The 22,742-nt window shown below is 44.2% G+C and overlaps 2 protein-coding genes across 2 annotated transcripts in view; one reads left to right on the forward strand and one right to left on the reverse strand.

Moving 5' to 3' along the window:
* The window catches only part of LOC100663341 (neuroplastin), a 66,800-nt gene extending 55,556 nt beyond the window's left edge, over positions 1-11,244 (forward strand). The window contains exons 5-8 of the mRNA XM_010593733.3: positions 1,676-1,949; positions 8,823-8,844; positions 9,712-9,786; positions 10,332-11,244. Of these exons, the coding sequence (XP_010592035.1) occupies positions 1,676-1,949; positions 8,823-8,844; positions 9,712-9,772 (357 nt within the window). The 3' untranslated portion in view covers positions 9,773-9,786; positions 10,332-11,244. The remainder of the gene's footprint in view (positions 1-1,675; positions 1,950-8,822; positions 8,845-9,711; positions 9,787-10,331) is intronic.
* Positions 6,678-22,742, reverse strand: part of REC114 (REC114 meiotic recombination protein) — a 107,929-nt gene continuing 91,864 nt past the window's right edge. Inside the window, exons 3-5 of the mRNA XM_064296146.1 lie at positions 22,245-22,457; positions 15,415-15,501; positions 6,678-11,648 (exon numbers count right to left, since the gene is read on the reverse strand). Coding sequence (XP_064152216.1) covers positions 11,484-11,648; positions 15,415-15,501; positions 22,245-22,457 — 465 coding nt within the window. The 3' untranslated portion in view covers positions 6,678-11,483. The remainder of the gene's footprint in view (positions 11,649-15,414; positions 15,502-22,244; positions 22,458-22,742) is intronic.

Below are 22,742 nucleotides of genomic sequence, written 5' to 3' on the forward strand. Positions count from 1 at the left end.
TATCTGCCCTCCATCTTTTTTTAGCATCTTTTTAGAATATGGGATACTTTTGATGCCTCTCTCCTTAGTCATCTACTGTAGGGCAAAAGGACAAGTCCCTTGCCTTGTTATTGACTGTAGTGATTGAAAAGATGGAAGTCTTGCCTGTGACAGTATTCAGGAACTGCCCATTGAAGACTTGGCGGTACTAGTTGTGAATAAAAAGCACAGAATTATTGAGCAAGTAAAGTAAGGTTTAGAAAAGTTGGTAGCTTTCCAAGCCCTAGACTTGCCGCTTCACAGAATAACTTATTCTGAAGGCTCTGAGCTCCCCCAGTTTCAATGATGTTGTTGTTAGCTGCTGTCAAGTCAGCCCGTGACTCATGGCGACCCCACGCACAACAGGGTTGGACTGTTGCGATCCATAGGGTTTTCAGTGGCTGATTTTCAGAAGTAGATCGCCAAGCCTTTCTTCCTAGTCCATCTTAGTCTGGAAGCTCTGCTGAAACCTGTTCAGCATCATAACAACACACAAGCCTGCACTGACAGACAGCTGGTGGCTATGTTTACTACACTCGAATGCAGGCAAATGATTGTATGCTTATAGCAAGACATTTTGGGGGGGATTATCTTCCCCCTTTTTTCTGTTGTTTCTGACTGTGCTTAGGTTGTTGAAAGGCGAAGACTCACAAGTCGATGTTTTTTCTCTGCTGGTACCCCATGAGATTAGTGCTGCACGCATGTCCCGGCTCCTGAGCCCCAGGTTGTGGACTCCGTCCCCTGTGTCTTTGCACACGTCCTTCCCTCTGCCTGGAGCACTCCTGTTCTGCTTGATTAGCTCCTCCTCCTCCACCACCGTCTACTTCAGGTGTCTGTCAGTGTAGGCTTGTGTGTGATTCTGCCCAGCAGTGGTCACTCTCTGAGTGAGGGCTTCTGAACACGTTCCTTAATGATCCCTTTAGTGGGCTGGTTCCGTCGAGGCCAAGTTCCTTGTTCATTTTTGTGTCATATTTCTTCCTTTCTCACCTTGCCCTTAGGAGGACATAAAACATCTAGCACACATTAGTAAATATTCGTTGACTGAATGAGTAAAATTTCTTTTAGGCTTTATGCCCTAAAAGGAAAGGGAAATTTTGAATTTCCCTCACTCTGACTAGGAGCAAGATCTCAGCATTTCTTCTGGAGGAAGTCTAAGGAGATTTCCCTGAACTTACCTAGCCTGAAGGAGATGGGCTGCCTCTAAAGTCATCAAGACAGGCCTAAGGTTTCTAGACACCCTTGACTGTGGAGGTCACCCCCTCCCGGATCCTTTTTCTGCTACTATTTCTCACCTGATGTTTGCAGTGGCATTTACTAGATGAGTTGATCTTTTCCAGGTCAGTAGGCGGTGGGCCTTCCACTCACTCCATGGAAGTTGGAGAAGTCTAGAGGACCAGTGCCAGGGGAGGTGTTTGCCTTGGCTCTGTCAGCGGCTTGTTGATTTGTTATTGTTGTTGATGATATTGAAGGGAAGTCATTAATGAAATGCCCCGGGTTCCTTGAACAGAGATGGCTCGGCTAGATTAGTGCTAGACAGTGCTCCCTCATCCCAGTCAGGGTGCTGCTCAGGATGCTGGCCAGTGCCACCCTCTCGTGGGTACTGCTGGGTCACCTACCCTGACCTTTGTGTATTCTCACTTTTTCTGCCCCTGAGCAGGACATTAGCAATACCTCTGGCCGCTTCTTCATCATCAACAAGGAAAATTACACTGAGTTGAACATTGTGAACCTCCAAATCACAGAAGACCCTGGCGAGTATCAATGTAATGCTACCAACACCATTGGCTCCACCTCCGTTGTCACCATCCTCAGGGTACGGAGCCACCTGGCTCCACTCTGGCCTTTCTTGGGAATCCTGGCTGAAATCATCATTCTTGTGGTGATCATTGTTGTGTACGAGAAGAGGAAGAGGCCAGATGAAGTTCCTGACGGTAAGAGCATCCCTACAAAATGGCTGTAACGTTGGGGTTGGTTCCTTGGGGTGGTTTCCAAGCACCCATAAAGGACTATAAGGATGTTGGGATTCAGTCCCAAAAGGAGAGAAGAAAAATTCTTACGCTGGTTCCTTACCTCCCCACCCCCAAGATTATTTTGCCTTAGCCACCTAGAACTATAATTGGCTTTATCCCTCTGTTTGGGTATTCTCCAAACCCCAGTTCTTTCTGCCCTTCAGGCCTCATGTGGGGAATAGCAGCTGTCACTCCCTTTGTTCAGCTCTGCCCTCCTTCAATACAGATCATCAGGCAGATTGAGCCTGAGGAGAATCCAAGTCAAGCCTAGAAGCCACCCCAAGATCGCAGGCCACCTGGCCTTTCAGGCAGATTTAAGGTATATAATTGGTTGCCACATGGTTGCCTGTAGTCCTGCAGGTTACTGTCCCAGCCCAGTCAGACTCTTCTCAGAAAAGCGTCGGAGCAAGCCAGCCTGTGATTTCCCTCCTCTGTAGGTTTTCAAGGCTGTTGGCTTTTCAGTCTGTGTCTCACAGACAAGAGTAGTGGAGGGCGGCTGATATATCCACCCACCCAGTTTAAGACGAAGGCAGTGAAAGCTAACGCCTGGAGTCCAGGCCCCAATACAGCACCCCAGGACAGCGGAGGGTCTGTGAAGGGAGTGGGTAGTTGCAGCAGAACCACAGCGAACCTTAAACATTGGAAAGATCAAGAGTGGAAGTCTTAGATGATTGGATATGCCTGGAGTCAGAAAAGCTCTGGGAAAATTTTTCTCTTTTTTTATCAAGGATTTTCCCTTTCTAACCCTCTGATTACAACTAGTGGGGAGCTACTGATGGAGACCTGTATAGTAGTGCTTCCGATTACTAAGTAGCACCATATTCTGCGCCCCCCCACCCCCACCCCATTAATTAGCCACCCAACCTCTGCCACCACTTGCCTGGCCCAGCTGGCCTAGGATAGAAGGGTATGTTCCTGAGCTCAGTGGAAGCTGGCTTCGGGGGATGATGGGGTTGCTGGCTGCAGGCCGACTGGTCTGGGGCCTGTGCTTGTACACTCGTGGCACTGAAACCTGCCCTGCAGAGTTGTCTGTACCACGTGGCCAGACTGCAGCATCCCGCTGAGCCGGCAGTTCTCGCAGAGCGCCTTGCCCTGCACTGTGTCTCAGTGGAGAATACTAAGTGAGGTGGGGTACTCCTCCACAAAGAGTGTGGCCCAGAGGCATGCCAGGGGCTTTAGAGTCTCTGCAAGGACATGTTTGGGGGCAGTGGCCAATTCCCTTCCCTTTCCTCTCGGCAGCTCCTAAATCTCTTTGTCTGCATTAAGCAGAGTATTAGAGTGAGAGGCTGGTGCAGAGGGTTCGCTGAGACTAGTGATGGTTGGGGGCAGACCTGGTGGGCTCCCTTCCCAATGCGCATTCGGCAGTGAACTAGATGGAAGGATGGGGTGGACATCGTGGGGCGCAGATGGGCCTTCTTAGTGAGTAGTCTAGTTCTCTGCAACATTGGAGCAGCCCCAAGATTTCTACTTTCCTTCTAGGTCCACAAAACTGTTACTCTGTGACAACCCTGATGCTTTTTTATCTTTCCTGCTACATGTTAAGATTCCCAAGGGCACACCTATATTTAGAGCAGAGAGTAAACGGAGACAGTTGCCTGTCTTTTGTGTGTTTTCAGCTTTGGCTCTTTGGGAACACTTATGCCTCATTCCTGTAAAGGGCCTTTTCATCTCTTTAGAAAGCTTTTGCTTTGCTACATACCGTCTTCCTCAGCCTGCCCTTTGGAAAGGTCAAGAAGCTAAAAATCAGTTAGGAGAAGGCAAAGATAGGCTTCAAAACCTGCTTTTTGATTTTGAGATGAGGCTGGCTGCCACTCTCATGGCAGAGTGACACATTGGCTTGGAATGTCCCCATCAGAGCTTCCAGTCTTACTCATAGGAAGCCACTTAGCTTACCAGGTTGCTACCCCAGAGTATGTAGATGACATTCTGGTTAGATTTGAGGAGTGGTTAGTATTGGCTCCATTTGACAAATGTAGACACCTGCCCAGGGAAGCAGATAGCTATTTTTTTCTATGAGCTCCTTGGCTGTTGAACTCAAAGCGGGGGGGACCGGTCTGTTATAGTTGACACCTGTGGCCAGCACACCTTCTGAACAGCTTCCTGGAGGGAAAATACTTCTTTTAAGCTAAATTATCACAGACAGCCAATGAATCCTATGTAAAAGAGATGCTTACAGGGTAGGTGCAGGATAGAAACTCCTTGCCCTCGTCTCTTGGTTTGGGAGAATAATGTAAGCCAACTTTTACTTTTTTTTTTATTGAATTGAGGTGAAAAATATTATGGGATGCTGGAATTACTGCAATGCTGTTCCCTTCCAGCAGCCAATGTGGTACATCTCCGTCCCTGCCCTCGCTCCAGTGTTTCCATTCCATGGTTTCTCCTTTGTCTCTTTACTTCTTTCTCTCAAACTCTTCCTGCCTCCTGCCCCGCTCCCAAAAAAGCCTCTTGTTCTCCAGTGAGTTTTCCTCATGCTGTGGCTGCTGCTGGTCCTTTAGCCACTTTTCCACTCGACTCCTGCAGTTTATAGTAAGAACAAACTCACCTCTGAGGCTTTCTTTCCATCTGCCCCTCCCCAAATTTACAGGTAGATGTGTACGTACGTTCCTTTTTGGAATGAATGAAGAAGTACGTTACACCTGACATACATTTGGAGTTTTAGAGCTGATGAGTTCTGTGGCTCTGTGTTGGCTTATTTATGCTACTTTTTAAAATAAGCCTGACATGCTTTTTCTTTGCCAGAAAAGCACTTTATTAAGACAAACCTATAGTTATTTCAGCCTCACTGAATTTTTTCTTATATGAACTCATAGGATTCATATTTTGGGCAGTCTGTGAGTTCTTGGTAGCTCATCCCCTTAATAGAAAAACACTAAGAGAACAGTACGAAATATTAATGTACACAAACTTGCATTTATATACAGTGTGGTCTGAGTGAGTTTTTCTTACTCCCTTAGTAAGGGGACTGGATTCATGTGTCCCACTAGAAGCAAATATTGTTTTAAATTTCTCACACTGAAAATGCTGACGGTTAAGGTTTACCTGCTCCCTGAAAACAAAAGGCCCAGTCTTCTTATCTGCTGAAATATACTCAGGCCATTTTGTAAGTGATCTTCATGTCTATTACGTTCCTTTGGACCCCGGTAGGGTCTCCTTGAATATCGGTATCTAATAGTCTGTCTTGTAGGTGGGTTACCTATATTTCACTTTCTGCCGTCAGTGTTTTCAGGAGCAGCTGGACCTTAGGACCAAATAGGGCTTTGTTTTTTCACTTTACTCACCGTTAGACTGTATTCTCCGAAAATGTTAAACGGTAGTTTTCTAAGACTAAGTCAAGTTGGCATCCGTCCAGCCTTCCAACCTTCTGACAGCTACTAACGTGCTTGGGGCCCCTTCTGTGGTGGTTCCTTGCTGACTGAACTCAGAGCTGGCTAAACCCAGAGAGGGATTAGTGTGTGCTTTCTGGTCCCCCCTCCCCAAGCCCCTGGGGAGGTAAGGGTGAACCTGCTTAGTGGCCTTTAGTTTTGCTGGGAACATTTTAGGGATCTCACAGACACCAGCTTAAAAAGTAGGAGCTGATTTAAGTAAAGAAATGGCGTCAAGAAGAGTTTCCTATTTTCACATTAGGAGGATAATTTTTATTCATTTGAGGCCTTATTGGGCCATATTAAGTGGCCCTGATATAGCCACTTTGGAATGAAGAGCTGTTCTCATGTTCCAAACGCTGGTAGCTGGTCCGAGCAGCACATGCCGCTTTACAGCAGGCCAGGAATGTTGGCCAGGAAATGGGGCTTTGTAAAGGCAGTCCACACACACACACACACACACACACACACACACACACACACTCGGTGTCTTTCCACAGGGCTCAGCTGGGCCGGTAACAAGCCACCAGCTGGAGAAAATACAATAAGTCCAAAAAGGGAAGGAAATTGGGAGTAACTGTTAATCTCTCTTGGGTTTACTGCCTCGTGTCTGGAGAGCAGACAGAATTTAAGTGAATTTAGAAACCACAAACCACCACCCTCAGTGAGATGAAGACAGTGAAGAGGCAGCTGTGACGAGACAGTCAGCTCTTGGTTATTTTGGCCTTAAAGCCATCTTTTTGGAGGTGACACTTTATCAGGAAGCCCCATGCCCAGCGGCATGGCAGAGCCTCCTTCTAGACCACGAGGCGGGCATGGGAGTGAGGGCTGTGCTGCCTTTGGTCGGGAGACTGCCCATGCAGAGGAATAGGTGTGCCGCGGCTCCAGCAGGAGCGTCCCTCTCGTCCGGTGGATCCTGAGCATCTTGTTGCCTTTCTCTCTCCCCCGTCCTCTCCCTCCGCTCCTCCAGCTGCGGCTATGAGTGCTGCCGAGGCAGGCGGAGAGGACGGGCACTATATGTAAGCTGGCTGTCTTTGGCCGGAGGGTGTGGGGTATGTTGATATTTGTCGGTTACTATGACTTCTTTTTTTTCCCCCTTCAATTGCATCATACCCTTAAAACATGGTGGTAAGTGAGCGCTATGCATGCTTTTGGAGTTTGTTTAATCTCCGCTTCCGTCTATACGATGCACAGTTCATGATGTTAACACTTTTCTTCAAGTTTACTTCATTCACTTTCACAACTAATTTGGATTTCAGTTTGCTGTTTAATCCTCATTTACTTTGAGTTTTGTATTTTTTTTTTTTTTTTCCTGTAGTTCTGTTGTTTCCCTCTGCCCTGATTTCCCCGTTGGGGGTCAGTCATTTTTTGTCTGAGCTGTAAAGGAGAGTGGTGTTGTAGAGAACGATGCAGTCGGGAGATCAGGGCGACACCGGGCTCTTTGCCTTGTTGTGAAATGGATTTGGGGAGAGAGAGGAAGGGCCCATCAGATAGAGACGCTAGTGTGACTCATAGCTGCTCCCACTCGCGGGCATGGCAGCTACACTGGAGCCACTGTTGCTAAAACACCTCCATGCAGCCCTTTGCACGTTACCAACTTGTTGGGCTGGAAAATAATGTTACTTACCAGACACCAGGGAATATCCCCCCTACCAAAAGAAAGAAAAGCTTACGCTGTAAAGTGCTTGGGTTGGTGCCTACAGTGTTACACTTTGAAGAGATCAGCCTGGCTATCGCGACTCCTTCTACCCCTTATACTTCCCCTGCTGCTTCTTTTAAAGTTGGGAGTAGGTTGGTGAGATCCTCAATCTGCTATCTCGCATTAGACTTTTATATTTCCAGGTGCACAGCCGGAGCATTAAAAACAGTTTGCCCTGTGTCTTTTCCTTAAGTTCCCCAGTGCTTAGTTGCTAGCATGGAGCTGAGCTGGCTCAGGCGTTACGAAGTTGCGGTGAGGGCAGGATTGAGGCTGGGCTTGTATGTCTTAGGACCTGGCTTGTCTCTGTATATCTCCACTGCATACCCAGTACACAGATGTCTTGGGTGTCCTGAAGTCTTTGTTCTCTGTACCTGTTTCGATAGTTATTGTTGTTAGTAATGGACTCCTGTGGACACTGGTGTGTCGCTAGCCTCTTGTTTTGGCTGATGAGTCATTGGTTTGTGATTAGTTCTTTTTTTTTTTTTTGAAATATTTTTTTTGCTCCAGTCACTGTGTGTGCTGGCGGTGGCTTTGCCTCTCCGTTGCCTCGAAGGAACAGGTGGAGCAATGTCTCCCTCTGACAGACATTACTCCTGACGAGTGCTCCTGCAGATGCCTACACTGAGACTGTGAGCTCCATAACTGCTTCATGTGCACCAAGCCCCCTTGTGGAATCCTGCTGAGAGGTTTTCTATGCGCCCTTCATGAAATCAGACTGTTCTGGGTCATTCAGTCCGCCTGACCTTTGTGGATTAAAAAGAAACTAAGAGCACTTACTTGCTCCCTCCCCTTTGGGGATCTTTCCCCTCCACCCCTCCCCAATATTCTCTCCATGTATGTGTCTCTCTGCCTAAAGGGGAACAAGTTGCCCTTAGTTGAAACAGGAAAGAAAAAGTTATAAATCAGGATCTTTAACAATTTAAGACAGCTTCTAAACTTATTTCTAAACTCAAATAGTATAAGCTTTTTTGATTAAAAAATAAATGAATAAACCTTTCCCATGGCCCATCTGGGTTTGGGTTCTGGTTTTGGCCAGGGCATAAAAGTGAGCCTGTTTTTCTGTCTGAGGGCTGTCACCACTTTCTAGCTCCCTGGTGTGTCACAGAATGTCCTCTGGTACGCATACGCTGGTTGCTAGCACAGCCCAGCATGGCTGGTCCAGTGTTAGGTTCAGCTGTTGTGGCTTCCTCTTCCTCAATCTCATTCTCCAGATCAGAAACTCCTAAAGATTGCAAAACGGCAAGAAAAACAGAGCGGCCTTTGGGGGAAACGAGGATGTGTGGCTAAACGTACAGAACGCCCACAGCCGTCCGCGTTTAGGGCTGAGCCAGAACTGTGGACGTGTTCCCCACAAGAAAACAAACAGCAGGATTTTACAACTGAAATGTTGTTTGTCTTCTCATCTATTTATGAGTGAACCACTGGAACTTGGGGACAAGATGAGTATAATGGTATTGCAGCCTATCTGTCCGCTACAGTTGCAGTTTTTCATGACAAGCATTCAAAGTGTTAACTAAAACCATTGAAACAACATACTTGCCATTAAAAACCTGAATCCAGAAATAACTCCATGAGTGTTTTGCACCTCCAGACGGAATGGCCTTGAGTAAACGCTATGAGTAGCCGTGTCTGCCACTTGCAGTTTGTTGTTCTGTTAACCCTTGTGCAGAGTCTAACGATTTTCTCTCTTCTTCTTCTTTCAATGGGCTGTTAAAAATCTGAACACCTGTGTAGACGATGAACCAGCTGGGCCCATGTAAGTAATTTACTGGACGTTGGTCCACCAGTTTCTGATTGAATTATTTTGTATCACCATTTCATCAGACAGAGTCACTAAGATTGCAGAGGAAGGTAGTGAATGGAACGGTTTTGCAGTGTAGACTTTAAAGTGACATTGCCCTGATGGATGGTGATGCAGTGTAGACTTCAAAGTGACATTGCCCTGATGGATGATGATATGATTCCCAGGACGGGCAGTACAGTTTGGTTGTTAGTAGCATTACAAAGTAGAATACCATGCAAAGAAAGGTGTTTAACGCTCTGTACATCTTACATGCTTAAATTGATAACGTGGGGAAGGTGACTAGTATCTAAGACTTCAGGTTTTGTTCAAGTTAACTTTAAGCTGGACTACCACATGCCCTGTCTAGCTCCATTAGTAATTGCTGGTATCCAAGAGAGATGGAGCTGCAAATGTGGAATCGGAAGTCCCCAAGATTGGCAGAATCGGGGGCTAAGGAGTTAGAGGCAGGCACACAGTGCCCGAATCAGTGAAGTACCAGAGAGCACAGCACTGCCCATGTGTACCTTTTATCAGTGGAAAAGGGACAGTGGTATGCAGCAGAGAAAAAATTATTCTCAGCTTTATAGTGATTGGATTATAGTTGATAAAACAAAGGGAAAGTTACCTGTATGTCATCTGCCTTGGGAGTCAAAAGGATCTGTTAACTGAAGGTATGTTCCATAAGGGATACTTGTAGGCAGTAATATCGTGTGGTTAAGGGATCTTCCTACACCAAGGATGGCAGTAAGTGAAAGACTCCCTGTATTTCCATGTGTTGTACTTTAAAAAGTTGCTGCTGACTTTGATGTTAACTCTTGTAATGCAATTTTTCCTCCGAAGGAAAACCAACTCCACCAACAATCACAAAGATAAAAACTTGCGCCAGAGAAACACAAATTAAGTACTGCTTCGAATGTAAGTATGGCCTTCTTTGGAGGTTTTAAAAATTATATTCAAATGAATGTTGACCTTGTTACAAATTCTTTAATAGTTGGTGTTAATGTTGGTAAGATCTTCAGTTAATTTCAGAGCAGCTGAGGCTGCTGGAACAAGTTCTGTTGGCCCACTTTTGTGGCTGGAGAGGAACGTCTTTCAGCTGCCTTGCTTCACATATTTACATGAATGTTGTTTCAGATTATGTATGATGTTTCAAAAGAAATACATCGCATCACTATTCACTTCTCTCTTTAAAGAGAAGTAAAAATTAAACCGTCATCTTCTTTGGTGGCCTACTGCCAGGGGCCAGTCAGTCTCACTCTGCTTTGAAGGGCGAGTCAGTAGTGGTGCCCAGGCTGCAGCTGGGCCACCTGCTGTCGTGTGAGGCACACGGAGATCAGAATTTCACACCACATCCCTGAGCGTGTTGTCTGAAGCCAGGCTTTGTTTTACGTGTCACCTGACGCAGTCCGCAGTGACAGTGCATATTCCTTTTTAATTTCCAAATTCCTCTTTCTGTACAGATCTTTAGGCTCCTGGAACTGGCGGCACCGTGACCTGCTAAACGTCCTGCCTGGACCTCTTCCGTTCTCTGACTCTCCTCTTCTCCCCCTTCCAAGCGAGCAGCACCACATGACTGTCTAAAGCATGCCTTACTTCGCCTCTCCTGCAAGGATGACCTAGCCAGCCACATTGTAAACAGTGCTTCAGTGTAGAAGGTGTGAACTCTTTGGGGCTTGATGTGCTGTGAATGTTGCTTCTTTCCCTTTGTTAGAATATTTAAACAGAAGTGAAAAGCTCCTCTGAGGATCAGATCATGCATGCGCCATTTTTTACTTAATGCAGCTGTTAAATTGGCAAAGCTCTAAAATGCACTGCTGCCATCTAGTGATACATTTTTGTAAAGTACAGCAAAACCTACAGATATATACAGTATATAAATATATATATATATATTTATATTTTTGGGGGTGGGAGAAATCCAAAAATAAAGTAAATGCTTGTTTCATTTTTAAGCTGCTCATAGTCACTCCTCATATTGTACGTTGTCAGATGAGGAAACTGTGCAGTCCCGGTATGTAAAGATGAATAATATAAACTGAAATCTGTAATTTTAAGGGCTTAACCTATGACTTTAATAAGAAGCTGGTACAGTCCACTGAATGGATATAATGAACTGCAGTATATATGTATGATTGCTTTCTAAGTGATAATTTTTTCTTCTGTTAAATCATGTAAATTCTTAAACCCTTTTGCACTGATGTGTTGAACCATATTCTTGTACATTCAATTAAGGCAGACTTTTATAATTTACCTTTTGTTTTCAATGACCTTGAGGTGTTAATAGCATGGTGATAGTCTATGCAGCTAGTCATGCTTTTTGGTTTGACACTTTGACACTGTATTTTTTTTCACATTGATTTGATGGTTGATTGTAGATTTTCTAACCTAACAGGGTTCTCATGCAGTACGTAACTATAGATGCATGTACTTGTGTTCTGTGTAATTGTTGAAGTGCAATGATGTATAAAAAAGTGGATTTACCTGTTTTTAAAAATAAAACATTGATAAAAGGTGTTTGGAATAATACCCTTTATTCCGGTATCTTCTCTAATTTTAGGAAGATGCTTTTTCCAATATTTTCAAGTTCCTTAGTTATATATATACATAGAGTGTTAATTTCTCAACCCTGTCAGCTTTTTTAGTTCCTTTTCCACCTCTTCCACAAATGCTGGGAAATTCTGATCCATAAGGCACAGGCGTAGAAAGGGGCCTATCTCGTCAGCACCCCATGCAGACTGCTCGTAGACAAGGGACAGCTTCTCTGACGTCAGGACAGACTGCAGGGATATCACAGAGTCCATTTATTAGAGATGCAGGTGAAAGCAAGAGTCTGAATAACAGAACACAGAAAAACTTTGCCTTATGGAAACTTTAGGGAAACTGGCCAATGTACACACAATTAGCTTTACCAGAGTTCCTTTTTATAATAACTTCTGGTGTAATATTTAATGTACACATTTTCTAAATGCATTTAGAAAGTGAGATAAACGTGTATCCTTAAAGAAAAAGGATTAAAATGATTTGCAGAGTTGAGGTCTTGCTTTAATGAATACTGAGCAATGAAGGAATTTGTCTGACTAGTTCATCACCCCACCGCAGTGGAGGAGGAGGCGTGAGCAGTCCCCCATGGGGAAGCCGGTTCTGAATATAAGAAAGGGAGGTCACAAACTGACCACCCAGAGGATACCACACTTAGCTCACACCTGTCTTTTTTCCAGCCCTGTGATACTTGTTTTTAAAACACTTTCAAATTTATAGATGGCAAAATTCACTCTTTGGTGTATACAGTTCTGTGAGGTTTCACAGAGAATCATGTAACCATCAGACTACAATCAAGATAGAGAACATTTCCATCACCCCCCTGCCCAAAATCCCTTGTTAGAACCAGCCCCTACCCTTAGCCCCTGGCTACTGCTGGCCTGTTTTCTGTACCTTTGGTTTTGCCTTTTCCAGAATGTCATATGAATGGAATCATAGTATGTAGTCTTTTGAGTCTGGCTGCTTTTACTAAACATAACACACTAGAGGTTGATCCGTGTCACTGAGTGTAGCGGCAGACTAGCGCTGTCTATTGCTAAGTAATACTCCATTGTCTGGATGTACCACAGTTTATCCTCCAGCTGAGGTACATTTGGGTTGTTCTGCTTTTTAAAATTAAGAATAAAGCTGCTATAAACATTTCATGAACAAGTTTCTGTATACACACAGGCTTTCATTTCACTGGGATAAACACATAGGAGTGGTACTGCTGGGTTATTTGGTGGGTGTATAATTAAGTTTATAAGAAACTGCCAAACTTTCCACAGTGGCTGTACATCTCACATCCCACCAGCAGTACAGGAGTTACAGTTTCTCATCCATCCAGCGCTTTGTATTATCTTTTTTTTTTTTTAATTTAGCCATTTTGATAAAGTGTGTAGTGTTTTCTCTTTGTGGTTTCAATTTGCATTTCCCTAATGACTGAGGCTGTTGTGCATCTTTTCACATGCTCATTTGCTATCTGTATATCTTCTTTGGTATATGCAATGTTTACAATTATTTGCAATGCTGCCGACATTTAAATATTAGGAGATTTCACATAAAAGCGTGACTGCTTGAAAATTCGAAGATCTGGCAACGTTGGGTCCTCATTCCCACATAACTACGGTTGACTGGCTCCATCTCTCTTGCGGTCAGCCTTACTTTTGGTTCTTTGACTCAGTCATCTTATGTACAGTAGGCCCCCTTATCCACGGGGGATATTTTCTGAGACCCCCAGTGGATGCTTGAAACTGTGGATTGTACTGAACCCTATAGATACTATTTTTTCCTATATGTACATACCTGTGGTAAAGTTTAATTTATAAATTAGGCACAGTAAGAGATTAACAATAAAAGAGAATAATTATTAAGTTATGTGAATGTGGTCTTTCACAAAATATCTTATTGTACTGTACTCACCATTCTTGTGATGATACGAGATGATAAAATGCCTGTGTGACAAGATGAAGTGAGGTGAATGACGTAAGCACGGTGATGCAGCGTTAGGCTACTGCTGACCTTTTGATGATAGGCCAGAAGGAAGATCATCGAGCCGTGAAGATGGTGATGCTTGAGGATCCTCGACAGCTGGAAGTTTTTTTTTCCAAAACCTTTTGGAAGAACATTGTAATCCAAAGTTTTCGGACCGCAGTTGACCACGGGTAACTGGAACCGTGGAAAGCGAAACCACGGATGAGGGGGGATGAGTGTTCTTATATTAATTCTGTTAAATAGGTGGTTTTATTTCCCTTCCTGTGGGTGGCATGCTTTAGTGTGTATCTGTGAAATGGCCATTTCTCTGGGAGTCATCTATAATAGAAGCTTACTTTTCTACATTCATACCAGCTTTTCAGATTCTGCCTAAAGGTATGACTAAGAAAATGAAAGTAACATGGAGCCCTGTTCTTTCTTCAGGAGAGCTGCCTTTAACATGTTAGTGTATATCTTTCCAAACTTACTGTGTGTGTGTGTGTGTTTGTTACAGTAATTGAATCATACATGCTGTTTCGTATGTATGTATGTTTTTCTTTTTTAAAAACTCAGTGTTGTGAATATCTTTACATGCCAATAAATAGGAAACTACATCACTTTCATTGATTGCATTCTTATCCCATCTATGGTTGAACTGTTCGATATCCTGTTTATGAACATTTATGTTGTTTCTAGTTTTTGGCTACTATAAACAGCACCGTGACAAACAGCATTATATGTATGTTTGTGTAGCTAAGATAGTTAAAATAGAATTATAGGTAATAAGATACTAAATTTGATATATATTGCTAAATTGCCTTCTAGAAAGTTTAGCAACTTAAATTCATACAATGACTTGCCCAGAAGGTTAGAGCAAACTAGTAACATATCCGAGCTTCAAGTCTGGTGCCTTTTCTCATCTGCACATAGTTCTTATATACTATGTAAATTAATTTAATTGGGCTAAGGTACCTTTTATAGCAACTGATATTTCCTGAATAAAGACACACACCCTGCCTCACTCCTGTATTTCTGCAGCTCTAGTGTCCTCAGCCACTCCGATGCAATTAACCCCTAACCCCAGTGCAAATACAAGGCTACCAATCAGGCATTATAAGGTCTGCCCTTTGCTGGGGAAAATAGGCCTTTTAATTTTCTGTCATAGTTGCTGGGTTATTAAAAAAAAAAAAAAGAACATGTATTCTTAGTCTTCTTATCCCTCGAATTTTTTATTTTATACGATTGTCCATTTATTTTGAGTTAGTGGTAAGTCCGATGGAGAAAACACCCGTGTTTTATATACCACTGTTAGCACAGTTTGGTAGATGCACTAAAAGGAACATTCATCCTTGAATACTGATGCATTCCATGCAGAACCTCGTGGACAGCAACGCTGCGGCGTGAGAGCCTGCTGTGGGTGTGGCAGGAGATGCAGGGAGGAAGACACTGTCCTCAAGGAGCTTCCAGCAGGACAGACGTCAAGTAGCCATGATTTCGAATGCGTAAGTTTTCCGGAATTCTCAGGTATAGCAAACTGCTCAGGGAAAGGGGGTGTCTGGAAGCAGATCTGTGGTGGCAGAGTAGAATCCTCTTGGGTTTCCACACATCCTTAGCTAAGAGCTTAGCACTGAGGATTTGCTCATACAGAAACTGTAGTTCACCTGCCTGACTCCAAGTTCATTTTGATAGTCGTCTTGGGATGGTTTCCAAATTTTGCTGGCAAAATTAAACTCCTCCCTTTACTCCACTTTTTGGGAAAAAAAAACCCACTGCCATCGAGTCGATACCGACTCCAGAAAGTGGTGATTAGATTCTTTATCTCACATGTGTAAAGAAAGGCTCACCCTAGAAACCACTCCTCCTCTTCATTCCCTCAGGAGAAGAGTTCTTCAGGCTGTGCCATCGATGAAAATGGCCTGTCCTCTGCCCTGCCCGTTGCCTTTAGTGAGCCTTGACGTTACTTTTCTAGAACAAGGGAGTGAACGGAGGGATACACATTCTTAGGGAATCACTATTTTTTGTGACAAAAGGGGAACACACAAGTTGCTGTACCTGAGCTAACAGTGTCACTGAGGCCCTTCCCTCTGGAGCGCTCGTGCCAGGTGTTCTATGCTGCAGCTGCTCTGGGCTCTGGTGTAACTGGAGTGAAACAACATGCAGTTAGGAGACCGGCTGGATGTAATCAGAAACACCACAGGCCACTAAAGAAATGGAAACACATGCATTTATTTATGTTCAAAGAAAGAAGATACCGGTTAAGAGTAAAAATCACTGTCAGTGCAGGTTTGTACTAGTTCAAACTGGGGCTGTTACTTGCTTGACCACAGCAGAGGTACTGAAGGAGTTTAAGCCCGAGACTCCCACTGTATGTGACGTTCCTGAGGGTCAGACACTCGGCACTGTCTTCAGAGACCCAGCCCAGAGTCAGGGAGCACCATGGAAACAGAGTCCCTGGGGCAGCTTGCATGCAGTGGACATTGCTCAGTGTCTGATAACCATGATTTGTCACCTTCTAAAATTATTACTCAAATGTTGATTGTAGGAAAAAAAAAAAACTACAATTGTGAGATGACATAAAATGGTTCAATTAAAAAAAAAAAAATCTCAGTTTAGGTATTCTGAGGGAATGAGTTCTTCTATAAGTAAAGTTCCTAAAAAGAAGATTCCTAGCTATCATTAATTCAACAATTTGTGGCTACCTTATACTAGCCAGTGGGGTGATAAAGGAAAAGGGGCTGCAAAGAACAAGATGGAGGTCCTGCCCTCAAGAAGCTAGTGAGAACTTAATCAGACACTGACTACAAGGCAGATGGTAAGTAGTAAAATGAGGTAAGTGTAAGTGCTCAGGCTTGCAGGGGAGGAAGCGGCCTGGAGGGCACTGTGTGCCCAGCATGGAGTGCAGGATTGCTCCAGAGCCCACGAAATGGGTAGTGACGAGGCAGCGCTCTCAGGTAGAACACAGGCAATGGAACGAATGACATGTATAAGGTTTGGGGTAGGAAAGACTAAGAGCTGCTTCCACCTAAAGACACGGGCATTTCTGAAAGTCCACCACCCCTTCTTCCCAGCCGACATGCCTGCAGGTTCTGGCTGAGTTTTGGATCGCTGTGGCTGCTGCAGTGCTAACTTCCAGACAAGAAGCAGGTTCCTGCACTGGGTGAGGGCTGACAATAGAATACAGGGAGAAACCCAGGCCCTCTGGAGGGTGCCCTGTACAGGTACACCATGTTCTGGCTGCTGAAGTGAGAGAATGCCGAATTCTGTCTTCTGTCCTACATGTTACTAGTCAGTAGGTATTAGAAGCAGCATAAATCTGAAAGCATCAAAAAGTGCTGGACAACAGAGAACCCCTGAGGGAGCAGGAGAACAGTGGGATGCAGACCCCAAAGTCTCATAAAAAGACCAGACTTAACGGTCTGACTAAGACTAGAAGAATCCCGGCGGCCATGGTCCCCAAACCTGTTGGCCCAGGACAGGAACCATTCCCGAAGACAACTCCTGAGACATGGATTGGACTGGACAATGGGTTGGAGAGAGATGCTGATGAGGAGTGAGCTACTTATATCAGGTGGACACTTGAAACTATGTAGGCATCTCCTGTCTGGAGGGGAGATGGGGGCGGTTAGAAACTGGCAAAACGGTCATGAAAGGAGAGACTGGAAGGAGGGAGTGGGCTGACTCATTAGGGGGAGAGTAAGTGGGAGCATGTAGTAAGGTGTATATAAGTTTATATGTGAGAGACTGACTTGATTTATAAACTTTCACTTAAAGCACAATAAAAATTATTAAAAAAAAAAGTGCTGGGGGGTCAGGGAGGAAGGAAAGAACAAGAAGAAACAGGTCAAGAATACTAAGTCATATGCGCAAAAAGGCTAAGGAACTCGGCAATGAATCAGGAGCTCTCAGGCCCTGTTTCTCTGTTCAATTTCCTCAGCTGTAAAAACGAGGAGTCAGCTTGTTCTTTGGGCTCTGCTGTTTGCTGCTTTCCTAGGGTATATAACAGCCAGCTTACGTGGTGTTCTTCAAACAACTGGGAAAGACCAGAACAGTATGCCACAGAAAACTGCTGTGTCAACAGCAGCCGGGTGTGCTGAGGCACTTTAGGTTAGTTGGGTAGTCCCAGGATTAGGTGGTCCTCTACCCTCAGGGATGGAAGGTTCTGTGCACAAAGTGTTGACACCCCTTGGCAACTTCCTTCTGGACTTTTCGGGATGATAAAGGAGAGTTCACGTGGGAAACGTCGACCTCTTTCCTGTGCTCCCCTCCAACCCCCTGGGATGGGGTGGGTTGCCTTAGAAGCCCTCAGGTTGAGAAAAAACACCTGGTTAGGCCACAATTAGCAAAATTACAAGGCTGAGGGAAAGTTAAAAGCCAAAATACAAGCCAGGAAATGACTCAAGAACTTGAAATAGACATAGAATTATCCCTCTTTGTAAAGAAGGGAGCAACTATTTTAGATAAAAACATATGTATAAAACCCCGTTGCTGTCAAGTCGATTCCAACTCATGGCGACCCTATAAGACAGAGTAGAACTGCCCCATTGGGTTTCCAAGGCTGTCAATCTTTACGGGAGCAGACTGTCGCATCTTTTCCCTGTGGAGTGGCTGGTGGGTTCAAACCACCAACCTTTCAGTTAGCAGCCGAACGCTTAACCACACCTGACTGGGAAAGCAGCAAGAGGACCAGAACTTGGCACAGTCTGCAACTCTTTAGATGGATTTTGAGAAAGGGAGCATGATGCCAATTTTGCACAGCAGCAGTACGGGCAAACCTGGGAATGACTCCTGGTTTGCCATCAGGAAGACTAGAATGCTATAGGCAGTGCTTTGTAATGTCTGCACTCCGGAGGATTTCACTTTTAAGACTTTGTCTTGCCTTTTGCTCTGTAGCTTCAGACACTTAATCTTACCATGTCCCCTGTTGGCTCTAGAGGTTCTGATCCTTGCTAACTGACCACAATGCTAATTTATTAATCTGTAAACAAAGGGAAATCTGAAAAGATGACACTACTGGCAATAATAATGCTATTGGTATTATTGGAAAATACAATGTTCTTCAAACAGCTGAGAAAGACATCAACCAAAACGGTGGCCCACAAACACCGTGAACAACAGCCAGGTGTGCCAGAGCTAGGAACTGCCCATTATTACTGAGTAGTAATGGACAATGCTATTTATATTGCATTTGCCAGGCACTGTATTAGGTGCAGGAGCACTGGTGGCGCAGTGGTTAAGTGCATGGCTGCTAACCGAGAGGTCAGCCATTCAAACCCACCAGCTGCTCCATGGGAGAAAAATGTGGCAGTAGGCTCCCGTAAAGATTTACAGCCTTGGAAACTCTAGGGCGGTTCTACTCTGTCCTATACGGTCACTAGGTGTTAGAATTGACTCGATGGCTGTGGGTTTGGTTTGGTTTCAGTACTAGGTGCTTCCTCCACGGCATTTCAATCTCACCATTTTACACACGAGGTTCGGTGGCTGGCATGAGATCACGCAGCTACTAACGGTGCCAGGTTTCAAACCTAGATCCATTCCACCCTGAAGACTGGTCTTCGCACAGCCTCACGCTGTCTCATCTACTCAGAAAACCAGACTACAGGTCAGAAGAGTCCCTGAATACAGAATCAGGAAAAGACATGTTTTTTAACCAATTGAGGGCTATTTCTAGATATTTGGGGCCAGCCTTTAAAATCAGAGAGCTGAGCCTGTATCTGCTGCTACAACTCACAACCCTTAGCCTGCATTCATTACTGCAAGTTACAGCCTCAATTTATCTTGCCTTTTTTACATTTGGATCGTTGTGTAGCCCGATGAGATTCTAGCCTGATGTGTCTTCATTACCTTTATGGGGCATTCCAGACCTAGTGCCAAACTCTGAGACCCTATTTGGTTCTTGTTGCATGCCAGGCACTGGGTTTACTGTGTTATAATTTGAATTTGAATAACTGGTCAATGAAAACTACATAAAAAGAAACCTATTTCAAGGGCAAAGGACCATAGGCAAAAAGTACCTTATAATAAATGAGTCCATCCCATTTGTAGGGAGGAGAGCCTCAAGAGAACATACAAGAACCGATGAGGTATATTGTTTGAACCTAGATCCAAGGTCTGGGAGACAGACAGCTTTAACATAAGGCACCTTCACACCAAAAAAAGACAGTGGAGCAACAGATGGAGAGAAAGAATTCTAAAAACACTAAAATCTGATTTGGCAAACTAACCACATTCAAGAAGAAGTCATGCGGCACCTGCTTAACGGAGAAGACTTTATGATATGTAAATTTGTGTTCACCTTAAATAAAATTATGAATGACAAGAAACTTGGTGATAAAATAGCAAAAAATGAATTATCTTGGTACACTGAGTTTAAATGGAACTAACAGGATGCAGTGATGGAAAGCCACATTTGGAAAATTATTTCTCAAAGCAGAAAATAAAAAAACCCAGCTTGAACCATTAAAAAAAAAAACTCATTTTATGTTGATATTTCAAAATTTTCATGACAAATAACTATTTTCCAACATAAAAATTAATGACTTTTGCAAATCTCTTTAATGTTTAGCTTAACAGAAGAGAGCTGGATCCTACTATCTGCTTCTGAATTCAATCTGCTGCAGTATGTTGCTCCGGTCGAAGTAGATGAAGAAAACCCAGCCTCACATAGATATGTAGATGGAAAACCCAAAAAGCCCCGAACCCACTGCTATCGAGTCAATTCCAACTCATAACAGCCCTATAGGACAGGGCAGAACTAACTGCCCCATAGGGCTTCCAAGGCTGTAAAATCCTGAGGGAAGCAGACTGCCACATCTTTCTCCCGAGGAGTGGCTGGTGGGTTTGAACTGTCGACCTTATGGTTAACAGCCAAGCGCTTTAACCACTGTACTACCACGGCTCCCATAGATGGAGGAGGGAGGAGTATTTTTAAATAGCCTTTCAGATGATTGTGGCTATCCTTTGGTATGACACCAGAACTCTCCAAGTGACAGTATCTCAGGTTAGTTGCAACACAGAATCTGAAGCCACAGCAGTGAACTTGTTACACTCCGTTGTACTGGCATCCGTTGGTCTGTCCTGCACTTGGCATGGGGCCTTCAGCCATGCATGCTTTTGAACACCATGCATCAGTCATCTGGAAAGCAATGGTTCACTGAACCATACAGATCTTGCCAATGTTGAACCACTTCGTTATGTAATTTTTTTTTTTTTTTTAAATCACAGTAATTAATACCAACATCAGAAAAGTCTTTCGGGTTAGGAAGCCATCAAACATGTTTTTCAAAATTCTAACCTTCACTTGAAAGCTTAAATTTTTATCATTGTCAATAAATACTTCCAGTGGTTTTCCTGATGTGATGGGGTTACTTCATTCTTGAGAAAATGTCCACCAGATACCCAAATCTGAATAAAGCATAGTTTGTTCTTTCAGGTAATATTTGTGTTCTGTGAAAAAAGAGGCTAGTTCAGCTCTCAACTCGAACAGTCACGGAAGTGCTTTTCCTTCAGACAACCATCAGACTTCAGCATGCAGGGTGCTTTTGTTTTGGTTTGTTTTTACTGTGAGTGACTGGGAAAAATACGAGGAATTACCAGCACAGTTTGGTGCCACTGCTTTCATTGGTGCTAAAGCGACAGCAGCTTTGCCCGCTGTGACTTTTGTACCATCAATGCAAATGTCGACACTGAAAACGACAAATAACATCTTAATATTATTTTGAAAATGAGACCTGGTGGCACAATGGTTAAGTGCTCAGCTGCTAACCAAAAGGTTGGAGGCTCAAACCCACCCAGTGGGAGAAAGACCTGGCGATCTGCTTCCATAAAAATTACAGCCTAGGGGTCTTAAATACTAACAAGTGGCCATCTAAGATGCATCAATTGGTCTCAACCCACCTGGATCAAAGGAGAATCAAGCACACCAAGGTCACAAGATAATTATGAGCCCAAGAGACAGAAAGGGCCACATGAACTAGAGACATCATCCTGAGACCAGAAGAACTAGATGGTGCCCGGCCACAACCGATGACTGCCCTGACAGGGAGCACAACAGAGAACCCCTGAGGGAGCAGGAGAACAGTGGGACGCAGACCCCAAAGTCTCATAAAAAGACCAGACTTAATGGTCTGACTGAGACTAGAAGAATCCTGGCGGTCATAGTCCCCAAACCTTCTGTTGGCCTGGGATAGGAACCATTCCTGAAGATAACTCATCAGACATGGAATGGACTGGACAATGGGTTGGAGAGAGATGCTGATGAGGAGTGAGCTACTTGTATCAGGTGGACACTTGAGACTGTGTCGGCATCTCCTGTCTGGAGGGGAGATGGGAGGGTAGAGAGGGTTAGAAACTGAAAAAGGGTCACGAAAGGAGAGACTGGAAGGAGGGAGCGGGCTGACTCATTACGGGGAGAGTAAATGGGAGTATGTAGTAAGGTGTGTGTGAGTTTATATGTGAGAGACTGACTTGATTTGTAAACTTTCACTTAAAGCACAATAAAAATTATTTAAAAAAAAATTACAGCCTAGAAAACCCTATAGGGCAGTTCTACTCTGCCACATGGGGTTGCTATGAGTCAGAACTGACTCAATGGTAAACAACGACAACAAACATTCGGAAGATAATTTGGCCTGGTGGACCCCTGAGGACCCACATTCTGAGAACCACTGTTGTAGTGACACCCAGAGTGACTCCCTTCCCTTCTAATTTCTAGGATTATAGGAGAATACAATGAGGACCAAACCATCAGTTAAAATGAGTTATTCAGCATTAGATGTCTTTTAAACTACACACTTGATGGGCTCAAAAAACTCCATTTTGATCGTGGCCCCCGTGGTGCGTTACACAGTCAAATTCTTGTATGGCCAGGACAGTCGCCTACTTACTCCATGCTGCAACGGGACACTCTTCACACAGTCCTGCCCTTGGCTTTCACCTGCCCTGAGTGGGCCAGGACGTGGCTGAAGCTCCTGGATGATTCCATCCGGCACCTGGACGGTTATGTACTGGGCCAGGCTTTGCACACAACTGCAGCAGCGTTCCAGCGCCTGCTCCTTGGACTCTCCACTGAACTGTACCCGGAACATGCGGCTTTTACCCTGTTTGACAAATCAAAAGTTATCCTGAGTGACCCTAGATATATTACTTTCACCTACAATGGAGTTTCTAGTGAGTCACTCCTTCTGCTTGAACGGGGAGGAGGTATGGATAAGGGAGCAATTACCCAATCTTGTTCATGTGAGTATGGGGGAAAAAAAGCCAATAATTATTTTTCTTCCTCTTTTTGAGAGCTGTATCTCACACTAGAATTCATCTCCTTCAGGGAACTGACATTAGCAAAAATGGGAAAGCCTGTATCTTAAAGCCAAAGAAGGTCTCTATAC

This window comes from Loxodonta africana, chromosome 13 (genome assembly GCF_030014295.1).
Source record: "Loxodonta africana isolate mLoxAfr1 chromosome 13, mLoxAfr1.hap2, whole genome shotgun sequence".
NCBI lineage: Eukaryota > Metazoa > Chordata > Mammalia > Proboscidea > Elephantidae > Loxodonta > Loxodonta africana.